Genomic DNA, 12,712 nt, shown 5'->3' on the forward strand with positions numbered 1-12,712 from the left:
AGTAAAAGTCCTGCATTTGAAGTATTGACTGATGAATGTACTTAAAATAACAACGTATATCACTGGAAAATGACCCCTGTGAGTGATAAACTTTAATATATCATCATTTCATGTGTATAATGTGTTGAATTGACCTGTTATAAATGGTTGAGATAGAGATCATTTGAATTATGTATGTGTTTTAAGCTACAAGATTTATTTTACATAACTATATATATGATTATTGTATATGATTTTGGCACATGACCAGTTTTTGGCCATATTGAAAAACCCTCAGGAATTGTCAAATTCAATCCTACAAACCACAGTGACGAGATAAATATAATAATTACACCATTCTTACTGTAATTTGATCCTCCCTATCATGGAATTTTACATTAAATGTTAAAATTAAAATTTTACATGTAGAGGGGTAGAAGTATCAAGTATCAAATGGAAATACTAAAGTACCTTACATTTGTCCTTGAGTTCAGTATTTGAGTGAATGGACTTGGACTACTTTCCACCACTGAGAATCTGGTGACTCTAGAAGGCTCTACCTTCTGAGCTGATTCATGTTTGGAGGAAAGGTCAAGGACAGCAGGGGTCTCTGGGTTGAATTATGTTGGTAAAGATAAACATTTTTTGTGTTTCTCTGCCCCCTTAGCTGTTTCACGTCAACTCCTGAGTTACCTGATTTCCTGCCGGGATTTCCTCTGACGTCCTCATCCTGCACGATCTGCTGTATGTCAACGTGAGCTGTGTTTTTCTGTTTGCACTCACTCCAAAGAGACTAAATACATGTCCAGAGGTTGCTGTCTTTTCTGCATTACACATAAAACAAGAGCTCAGACACCACTATATAATAGGTTAAACCAGGGCTAACAAATGTTAATACTGGACCAGACTAGGCCCAAAAATACCAGTAAATATTCTCCCAAACCAGATATTTAATACTGGACCAAACCAGGTTCAAAACACCAGTAAATACTGGACCAAACCAGGCTTAAAACATCAATGAATATTTGTTGTGACGTGCTCCTGCAGTGAGAGGGTCAAACAAGGCCACGGAGAACCCGCTGAACTTCAGATTTGTGGCTGGGAGGCACTTTAAAACTAATCAAGTTAGCTCAAAGAGGAAATTATAGCTGCTTTTTTCAGTGCCCCTCAGGTTCAGCATTGGGTTCAATTCAGCCTCCAGGGTTTCAGTTTTCCTGTAAAGAACTCAATCAAAAATCACACGATGAAATGTGTTGCATAACGGCCCCAACCGACGATCACAGCGGCTTTTACAACATCAATAACATTGAAATTCGTGTCCCTGCTCTTTCCTGCACATTAGTTTGTGATTGCAGCTCTGACCGTTTCTTATTTCCCTCTTCAATTCAGATCAATCAAGGCCAGACAGTCAGAAGTCGACAGCTCCTCAATCAGAGATGAGAAAGAGTAATCATAGACCCGCGGCTCATCCTGCACCTTTCGCTGCTGTTTTGCATCCGGATGGAAAAACACGTTTCTTCTCTACGACTCATGTTTTCCAGAGTAAGTAAAAAGGGGGAAATCCTGTGGAAGTGTAGGAGTAGTGGTGAAAGGTCATTTAAACAGTATTATGGGGGGGGGTTTAAAAAATCTCATGATGTATCGACCAAAACACAAAATATAAACAAGGTTTTTCGATGAGCATGCTTAACATTTGACTATTGATGTGTTCTGATTGAGAGATGTGCTGAAAAAGTAAAAAGTAAACTTGAACGATAACACAAATATATTACAGTTGTGTGATATAAAATGATAAGTTGTTACTGTTGTCGTTCATTATAATTGAAAAGGTTCCTCTTTATAGACAAAAGCTAATTAGAAGATCGTTTTTGGGTTAAATTAATGTTTTATTCTGTCACAGTGATTAATTTTAATGTCTTAATTGGTCGAGTTTATCCATTTACCAAAACTCGTTTATTTTAATCTATATGATGCAAGCAGGAAAGCATTTTCCAACCACTGTACACGTCAGTCTTTGAAAGCCCTTTAATGATGCAGTAGACTGATAGTGACTGAAACATGCACACGTTTATTTCTAGTGTTTTTCCACTGGACTAATGATGCCTCTAATATTAGCAGTTCTAGCAGCTGCTTTGAAACGTGGTGGTCAGACGTTAGCTAAACGGGGTTAGCGTTAATTCTGAAAATAGTTTTAAACCTTAAAGACAAACTACCAGTAAAATATAATCAGTAAAAACAACATGTCTTTCCGACGCTCCAACTATAACTAAACTGAGAAGCGAGTCGTGGATATATTTAACATTACGTCATTTAGGGAGAATGAGCTGAACGATATGCGATAATGGCATCAGCTGTCTTCCACTGACAAGCCATGGCATTAGTTAGCTTTGTAGCTAACTACTTTAGCAACAGATAAACTGCAACCATGTTGTTCAGCACTGTTGCTCTTTGCCCTTTATATTGTTTCCCTGTCTTGCCACAACATGTCTCATATGTGTCTTAATAAACGCACAAAAAAATGAATCAGAATTTTCTAATTTTCTTTATCATATATGACAGTTAATTAAACATCTTTGGATCGTGTTGGTCAAACAAAACAAGCAAATCAAAGCATGTTCTTTTATTTTACATTTTATAAACTAAACGATTGATTAATTAATCAGATTAGTAGTTAATGAAACTAATCTTTAGTTGCAGCCCTAGAGAGTCATTAGTTTTTCATGTATTTAGTCATAAAGCAAAATATAGGACAAACTGATTATTTGGCGCTAGAGGAAAAGTCAGAGCAGCTGTGTCACGTCACCTGTAAACCTCCTGTTACCTGTGTGACGTGTTTCTGTGCGGTCAGAGAGAAGAAGAAAATAGTCAGACGTCATATGAGGATACAAGGAATTAACATTTATCTTTCTTTACAACATGTGCAATATATATAATCCAACAATATACAGATGACAGAATACATTACATTAATAAAACGTCTTTACACCAACAACAACAACAACATCTATCACAGACCCCAATGCAGAGCAGTACAAGAGTGTGTGTGTGTGTGTGTGTGTGTGTGTGTGAACATTATAAACCAATAGATGCATCTTCACTGGGTTAATATAGTCTAAATTAAAACGCAGTGCAGTTTTAATTATCATTAACGTACATTACATTTGTTATCTTTATCACTCTCATCCATTTAACAGTGGAAGAGACTGAGTAAGCTCACATGACTTTAGTGTGGCTGTAAAAATAATTAAGTTTCAAATTACTTCAGTTACTTCATTTCAAATCTAACATGGTATATTGAGGAAGTCGTGCACCTTTCAGAGGTGATTAATCTGGTGGATGGACAGGAAATTAATCTGCAACAATTCTGATAACACTTTAATTGTTAAAGTTGTGTGTTTTTTTTTTTTAAATGACCCAAATTTCTGAGGTTCCAGTTTTTTCTTTTGTCTCTATGTTGGAAGAAGTAAAATTAACAGTACTGCATTATAGAAATACTCAATTACACAAGTCCCACATCAAAAAAATTACTCAAAGGTACAGAAGAATTAGCAGCAAAACATACTTTAAGTATCAAAAGTAAAAGTACACAGTGTTATATTTATAATATATTTATAAACTTACATTTAATATGATCAAAGTGTTCCTAAAAACATACTTTTTGCAGTGTAATCTGTTATAATGCATCATATTTTATGATCTGATCATTGTTGTGTTTGTAAAAATAAATGTAGTGCAGTAAAAAGTAAAATATTTCCCTCTGAAATGTGAAGTAGAATGAGGTTGTAGTAGTAGTGGCATGGAGTAGTACAACACTGTCAGTTACTTTCCACCACTGCCTCTCTGACAGTAAACTGAATATTTCTGTGGCGTTTGGACTGAAAATGAACGTGTTGGATTGATTTACTTTTACTTTTTAAGATGAAACAATTGATCAATAACAATTGAGAAAAATGAACTGGCAGAGTAACTGATATTAAAAATAACTCCTATATAACCCGAGTACCTTTAGTACCTTTCACACGTGGAGTGACGTGTATGTGTATGTGTGTGTGATGCTGCAAATGTAAAGAAATGTGTTTGGATAGTTTGACATAAGACAATATCAGTTAGTGACCGTCGGTCCTGTAAAGAAGAGACCCGGTCCGGTCCGGTCCGGTCCGGTCCGGTCGACCGACATGAACAACAGTAAATGAGCTGCAATCTTGGGAGGATTGTTTTTATGTTAAACATTAATTAAATCACTCTCACCGCTCTCATAACGAGCCAGATATTTCCCTCAGGAGCTGGTGGAGACCAAACACAGAGCTAAAAAAGAGAGGAAATACTGGGTTTAGATTCATCAGGTGACACAAACGCCACTCCACACACGAGCGATCGCATCACTCTGTAGCAGCTGGATGTGGAAATAACCGGCTGTTTGCTCACACGTTCACGGCATCTTTAGAGATAATGAAGGGAGGTCACTCAGGCGCAGATTTACATCCTACAGCAGCTCATTTGAGGCGTGTTTCACCTGCTGAATCACACTGAAGTGCTGCTAAAACGACCAGAGCAGGAGTTAGAGGACTCGTGTCGATGGCTCCAACAGTGAATAACTCATCACCTTATGTCAAAAAATACAAGGGATTATTTCAAGAAAATAACTTTACTGTTTAGCTGATGATATTCTACATTTATCTTACTGTGAAAACACACATTGATTGAAGTAGCCAAAGCCTGAAGTGTCTTATTCCTCGGAGCCATAGAGCTCAGTGACGTGTTCCTTCATTAACACGAACACACACACTGTAGTTTATTCTGACTCAGTCGACACACACACACACACACACACACACCCCGTTTTGATGCCACAAATACTCACGAGAGCACCAAATGTGGATTAATCCGCCACAGAAAATAGTCCCCAACTCTATTTCTACCTCTGTTTCCTACTGTTTGTTAAAAACTACAGCGACCAGCTTTACTGAGCCTTTTTTTTTTTTTTTTTTGAAAAGTGAAACTACATATTTGTGAAGTCTTTTTTTTTTTAGCGTTATGTTTTCAGTAGGAAGCAGTGGCAGGATGAACAACACATGGGGTTTGCAGATGAATGAGATTACAGTAAAGTAACACGGGAATCATCCTTTAAATCTCTTAAACGTTAACTTTGTAAACTTGCCTCACACATTAAAAATCATAACACATCTCCAAGCACATACACAGAATTGTTCATTAAATGTTTTTCCACAGGCATGCTTACTGTAGTTCGTACACAACATCACATTTTGGTGCATTCAGACCAGATATGGGAGAGTTTATTCTCACTGTAAAGTTTTTATTCACTCCTGTAGCCCCGGTTTGTAGAGCGCCTCCACTCGAACAGCTGATGGTCTGTTTCCTCTTCTAGGAGTCAGACTGTAATCTTAATATATACAGGAAACAACCCCCTTAAAGACATGTATGTATGTTGACATATGAGAGTCAGCAGATGCTCATAATCAGCCATTTTTCATATGTTTTGACATTTAATTACAGCAAAGAGCACAGACAAGACCACCATGCTAACAGCTGAAGTTTAACCTGACAGACTGAAGAGTTGTTAAAACTCTGTTTCTAACAGCAGTGTGAACCTTAACAGACCCAACATCAAAAACAACCACGCAGTAAACTTTTCCACTCTGGATCGGACCAAAGAGGAGAAACTGTGGGTGTGAACGCACCCTCAGGTGAGATCACACCTTCCTCCACTGCTAGAAACCAGCAGATTAAACCAGTTCATGTTTCCCGTGTCGTCTTAGCCAAGCAGATGCACACACATAAAGGCGGTGTTCCCGGCGGTCAGGATGCAGACGGGACCTGCGGACAGTTTTTAGGGATGTGGTTCAGGTCTCTGAACGGATCGGAAAGGCGCGGCCCCTGCAGGCGGGACAGCAGCGTGGTCCGGCGGAAGCTGCTGTCCGAGTCCTGGGGTTGGCCGAACTTGTTCCTCAGCCGGCGGCAGCACGGCAGGCTGCCGGCGAAGTCCGAGAGGAGGTGGCCGCTGAAGATCATGTAGATCCAGGGGTTGCAGCAGCTGTTGAGGCTGGCCAGCAGGGCGGAGAGCGTCACGGTGGTGCTCTCAGAGTCTGCAGGGGAAACAGAGAGAGAGAGGCAGTGACTCTGAGGTGTTAGCAGCTGATCTGAGGGGGTTTATTTTCTCCGGTGCTGCAGCCTGCTACATGTGTTTGAGCCTCTGGTGGAATCAGTGGATTCACATCTTGGATTTTACTCAGAAAAAAGCTGCAGACAGACGGACACTGCAGCTGCTGGCGGGGTCGACTTATCAAGCTACCCCTGCCTCTTATACCAAATCTTACAAGGAAAAAGAAAACTACTGCTAACACTAATATGTAGTAAGAATTTTAGGCCTGAAAAATCGCTGCTGAACTGGATGTGCTGTCAGGAGGTGCAGTCGTTGAGAACGGCTGATCTGACCGCACAATAATTACACACAGTCGCACAAAACGCATGAAAGCAGCAGAAAAAATACCCTGCGCATCGGTCCCGATCAGTCGCGTTACAGGCTTCGCTGACGGCAGATAAAGTCAGGTCACAGAGCTGCACACGTACATCTACGTAAAAAAAAACGATGACAGGATATAAAATTTTAATTACACTTACACTCTAGCATTAGAAATATTAATGGTTATTTATCAGTTTTTGATCCCCTCTTGCGAACTTGAGATTGTGTCCCTTCTGCTGGTAAAAATTTACCTTGGTGTTCACTGTAGGGCTGCAGCCGTCACACCTGCTACTGAGCATTGACGAGCTGCTGGGTTTCAGGTCGTCTTGAAAGTGTATTATTTTCGTTTTATCTAAACTTTTGTAAAATGTATTTTCACGTTTAAATATTGAAACACATCACGGAGAATCCCACCGTGAACAAGCAGCTGGAATCATATATCCTGAACTCTGTGGCTCCTCGTATGAAAATCCCAATTATATATTTCTTTATCCAAATAGTCCTTAAACCTCCAAACGCAATAATGTGAATTCATGTGCAACTGTTGTACAAATGAACTCACTGTATGAACTGAGTTTTCCCCAGTGACGAGCTCACAAGGTCGGTTAACGGTTAAATCCCAGAGTCGTGTCAAGAGGATGATTAATGCAGATATCCAAGGTTGTGGAGAGGTGTGTGTTTCTGTGTGTGTGTGTGTGTGTGTGTGTCTGAAACACAGGTGGAAATAATCTGAAATTGCGTAAAGTGTTTCTGCCTTCTCTCTGCTTTTTATTTATTTATCTATTTTTTTTATTACTATTCATTTAGTTCCTTGTCGTGCGCCCACACAGCTTTCACCAGTTCTGTCCAGCAGCAGCAGCAGCAGCAGCTCGGAGCAGGTTTGATTGTCCTACTCGGTCGGGTCAGGAGTGTTGTCGTGCTGCGTGGGGCCTGGTGGTTCCGGTCCAGGATTGATTTAAGGATAATTGCAGGTAAAAGGCTGATGCTGATGTTGAGCTTTACAGATGCGCGGCGGGTTTGCAAAACTGTAAACGTGTCCGGGCATTTTGTCATTTTGCAATCATGCTACGTTTTAATTACATTTTTCTTATTTTTCTGCTGCAAACGGAACTAGATTATAGGCTTATAGGACCTTTCTTTTCTTTTTCATCGTCCGCTGCACAGGACCTCCTGATTATCAGGAAGTATTTCACACGCTGCACAAGTCTATTAAGTCTTGACGCTGAAACTATGAATTTTAAATCGTTCGTCACAACAAGCATTTCATTTTTATCTTTAGCTCACCATCCAGCCCCTCGAGAAGTCACTGTGTCCAAGCTTCAGGCCTCCACCTGTTTCACATGGATGAGCCAGTGTCACTGTATTAATCCTGCCTACAAAGCTCTGATTGGCTCGGATTGGTTCTCCAGCTGTGGAAACATCTGTCACTGAGCACAATACATTCTTGCTCCTATCTTGTTGCCCACAGATGCCTTGTAAGGATCCTTTCAACATGCAGATTCAGTGAACTTTTTGAATGAATGAGGCGACATTCATGAACAGCAGCAGAGACACCAGGAGGTTTTTGTGTTTGGATGTTGGGCGACTGTCACACCAGAGACCTGAGACCACATCCTGAGTTCCTGTCTGTGGTTTAGGCAACAAAAACACTGGGTTAGGTTTAAGGAAAGATTGTGATTTAATACAGAAAAGTTCACAGTGACTTCAAAACCACGATTCAGGCCCAGCCCATACACGTCAGCAGACAACAGGCTGCTGTCGCACATGGCTTCCTGCCAGAGAGCTCTCTGTCTACACTACCGTCTGCCTGAAAGGCTCTGCGGCAGAAGGTAGTATGAAGACGGGCAAAGTCCCCATCAGAGCAGATTGTCGTGGTGGATTAGTGGTTCTCAACCTTTTCCACATCAAGGACCCCGATCTGATTTGATTTGATTTTGTCCCAGAGTCCTCCGTCCAATAAGATTTTTCCTTTTTATTTTTTATTACAGGAAGTGTTTGAAACCCATTACCAAAACATATATACATATATATATATATATATATTCTGTCACTGTGTTACTTATGCATGGAATTATAGTGAAAACCCCCAGGAGCCCCCCTCAAGGACGCTCCATGAACGCCACTTTGAGAACCACTGACCGAGCGGGCTGCAGTTTGATTCCCCTGTTACTTTTTTTGACTTTGTTAACTTACTATTTTCAGCTTTTCTTTATCTGAGACGCCCCTGGATTTAGAAAGTTTTGAACAACACTGCAGATTCTTCTCCTAGCCACCAAAGCAAAACCTTTTCGACTTTACATCTAAACTTCAGCATCTCAAAGGTTTAAAACTGCATACTTTAAACTGATGTTGACTAAATTCAACATCCTGATAGCAGCTGTAATTTTTGAATTGTCACGGTTGTGTGGGTTAAAGATCAGAGCTCCGCCCTGGGAAACTGCAAACAGAGAGAGGAATGCTGTGGACCATTACTTTTCAATTTTTTGGATCAAAGCTGCTGTTGCTGCTGCTGCATTTTGACTGTCTTTATGCCAAACAAGGACGAGAATTCGATGTTCCTCTGAAAAAGTATTCCCGTCAGGTTCGGGGAAAAAAATAAAAAATTGTGAAAGCAGCACGTAGCCTATCAGGGATCAGCAAAACTCCCTTTGAAATGAAATTCTTCAGGCGGGTGAGCAGCTGCCTCAGTCTGACCACGGCAAGTTTTCAACAGACTCTGAGGCTGGAAAGTAAAATTTATATCCTCACCTCCATCATATGGAAATCACACTACACTGACTGCACACGCCTGGGGTTTAATGAAATGTAAAATGTTTATTCTGTGGACAGTTTAAAGTATTTCCACTTTTCAGAGTCACCTTGAAACACGAGGAAATTATTCCAGAGATAAATTAGTAAGATATTTGTCTTTTAATTAAAACTCAAACTTGGCCAGTAAGTGTTATGACACATTCAAATATTGTCCAACTAAGGTGATGCACTTTTGCAGATTGATTGTCCACACCTATTCACCTGCTTTTTAATTAAAGTTTCTCTCCAGTTTATGTCAAAATACTAAATGCTATGATTAATATTTTGTTTAACACGGTTTTCCCACATAAAAAGTAAAAAAACAAAACATAAAACAAACTGGGTCTGGAAGCTCATCTACTCTTCCTTTTACCACGCTGCATACGCTAGGTTCAAAGGTGAAAGAGCAGTTGGTATCAAAATGGCGAGAGGAGGAAAGATCAGATCAATGAATCAGAACAGTTAGCGTAGTTAGCGTCTTTTATTTGTTCATGTTGTGTGTTAGTTTGTAACTGGCAGTGGCTGACAGAGTGTTAGCGGCTGTGCTAATGCAAACTCCCGGTGAAAGAGCAGTGCGTATCAAGATAGTTAGCATTAGCGGAAACATCAGATAGACTCAGCCACATGTTTGAGCCTCAGTCAGACCCAGACTCAGATGAGGAGTCCGTTGAGACCAGAATCAGAGACTAGCGCACGGATCAGAACAGTTAGCACAGTTAGCGTCTTTTATTTGTTCAGGTTGTTAGTTAGCTTGTAACTGGCGGTGTCTGACTCGGTGTTAGCAGCTGTGCTGATGCAAACTCTCACTATCTGTACTGACTAGGTTTGGGGTTTATTTAGCCCCGCCCCACGTCCCCACAAACTGACGGGATTGGTTCCTTAGGTTTGTGATGTATGAAACCCTGGCTGTCTGAATCTGTTTTTATGAACACTGATTTTCATCAGAGGGGGTCTTTTAATAGTTTGGAAAGTTGAGATGGAAACTGCATTTTGTACCTTCAGAACTAACGATATCCCATCAGCCTCAGCTGCACTTTCTGTTTAAATTGGTGCTAATTAGTGAATGTTAGCTGCAGGGTTCACAAAGTTAAACCTTTAACACTTTTTACTATGGAATAGAGAGCGGTTTAATCCCTGTTTCATGGTCATACCGCTCTGAAAATGTGCATGAATTTATTTAAATTTCTGTCAGTACTTCCCAGCTGTTTATTACAATAACAGTTAATAATGTCACTGAGTAGCCTAATCATTAAACACAAACTGGACCTGCAAGAGCAGCAGAAAACGAATAAAGATTAAAAAAATCATGTATAAACGTAACCTAAAGCTGGGGGTATTGAACAATAAACATTATATCTTTAGTAACTGACCATAACTGAGATTTAAGACTTTTAAATAACTTCTAAGGCCTTTTATTTTGAATTTTTTTTCCCTTTTAAGACTTTTGAAGACCTGTAGATGACACCCTGTGTGAACATTCATGGAGATTTGTTGACGCAACATTTCAGCCTGGATCAAAGTGGTGGACCCACATCTTTTCCTCCTGATTGGAGTGAACTCAGGTGTCTGTGTCTGTTATCACCACACCTGTGGATGAAGTAAAAACAAAATCATCCTTTTTCCCGGAAAACATTTTTAGATTTTTCTTGTGAAATACTGGATGATTATTCCCCCCCCCCGGGACTTTAGAATCAACTGAAATGAATCAACTTGAAACACTCTTTAGTTAAATTGATGACAGCTCAGACCTTACCGTGCTTTATGTGAAAGTCTGTGTGTGTTTCCCCTGATAAAGACTACTGCGTGAGGAGGGGCGGGAGGAGGACGCGCATGGCACCAGAAACACTGGAGCTACTACATGAATGGGTTCTGTGAGGTGTAAACGGACACAGGGCGGGAAAACTCACCGTCCCAAGAGAAGGTCTCGTCCCACACTGACCACATCTGCACGGTGAAGAACGGCGCCCAGCACACCACATACGCCACCACGATCACGAAAGTCATCTTCACCGTGCGTAATTTGGCGCGGGAGATGGTGCTGACGCTGCTGACCGAGTTCCTGCCCAGGATCCCGTTCTTGGTGGCCTCTGCCACCGCGCCCACGCTCTTCCTCCGGGTCTTGTGTTTGAGGTTCCTCCAGATCGTGCGGCAGATGAATCCGTAGCACAGCACGAGCACGACCACTGGCACGAGGAAGATCCCGGCCGTGAACCAGGTGATGTACGCGCGCAGCCCCCACGGCTCCATGAAGTGTCCCCAGCAGTCGTAGACGGCCGAGCCGGGGTGCACCTCGCTCAGGGAGAAGATGAAGTACTGCGGGGTGCTGAGGACCAGGCTGCACGCCCAGGTGGAGCCGATCATGATGTACGCGCGCTGCGTGGGCTGCTGGAGAGTCTGCAGCGGGTGGCAGATGGCGATGTAGCGGTCCAGGGTCATCATCACCATCATGTAGGTGGAGGCGAACATGCCCAGCACCTGCAGGTGCTTCACGATGCGGCACAGAAAGTCCGGCCCGTAGAAGCGGAAGGTGATCTCCCAGCAGAGCTGCGGCAGCACCTGGAAGAAAGCCACCACCAGGTCCGCGAGGCTCAGGTGCTTCATGAACAGGTGCATGCGCGACGGTTTCCTCCGGGTTTTGTACATGGCCAGCAGTACGCTCACGTTCCCCACCACGGCCGCGAGAAACGCGAGGCTCAGGACGGTGATCTCGATCTTGGCCACCTCCTCGTTCCGTCCAAACGGGTCGGTGGCGTTTCTCCTCCCGCTGATGTTCCCAGCGGCGGCAGCGGCGGCGGCACCGGCGGCACCGGCGGCACCGGCCTCCAGCTGCTGCGTCAAGTTGAACCCCTCCGTGCAGTTTCTGCCCGTGATGTTGCAGGAGCTCTCCGAGGGGAAGAGCATGGTGGCCGCCTCTCCTCCGGGCGCACAGAGGTGGCTGCCCGCCTGTGCGTAACCGTCACCAGCTGAGACCGTGGCTGTCAAACTCCCCGTTTACTCCAGCGTGCGCGAGACGATCACCGGGTGGAGAGTGAACTGGTCCGAAATAAAAAAAAAACTAACAAAATGTCCAAAAGAGTTTTTCCACCGTGACACACAACAACTCCTGGTGTGGATCCGAGCTGCACTGCTGCAGATCCAGCCTCTTTTAAAGGCTCCTGCCCCAGTGGCCAGACCAGACACCAGACACCAGCCCCCCCCTCACCCCCCCCCAGCACACTCTCAACACACACATACATTCACCCCAACCCAACACACACACTTTCTCTTCCCTCCCACCCTCTAAACAACAAGATGAAGTGTAGTCTGCTGAATATGTGGCTAGAAAAAAAAATGTTTAGTTTTTGTTTTTTCATGGAAAATTATGGAGGATGATTTTACCCAGAATTGAAATTAGAATGGAAATTGTTAGAAGGCAAATGGAAAAGAAAAGAGTGGATGCACAAAGGAGGGAGGAGAATTAAT

At 42.4% G+C, this 12,712-nt stretch overlaps 1 protein-coding gene across 1 annotated transcript; it reads right to left on the reverse strand.

Annotated features, from left to right (window-relative positions):
- Positions 1-5,796: 5,796 nt before the first annotated feature.
- LOC111224750 (arg8-vasotocin receptor-like) lies at positions 5,797-12,151 on the reverse strand. Its single transcript, XM_022749373.1, has 2 exons — positions 11,158-12,151; positions 5,797-6,083 (listed from the first exon to the last, which is right to left on the reverse strand). Exons 1-2 carry the CDS (start codon positions 12,149-12,151, stop codon positions 5,797-5,799), a joined length of 1,281 nt encoding a protein of 426 aa, XP_022605094.1.
- Positions 12,152-12,712: the final 561 nt, after the last annotated feature.

Source organism: Seriola dumerili, unplaced genomic scaffold, assembly GCF_002260705.1.
Source record: "Seriola dumerili isolate Sdu_G_001 unplaced genomic scaffold, Sdu_1.0 BDQW01000138.1, whole genome shotgun sequence".
In the NCBI taxonomy this organism is placed as follows: domain Eukaryota; kingdom Metazoa; phylum Chordata; class Actinopteri; order Carangiformes; family Carangidae; genus Seriola; species Seriola dumerili.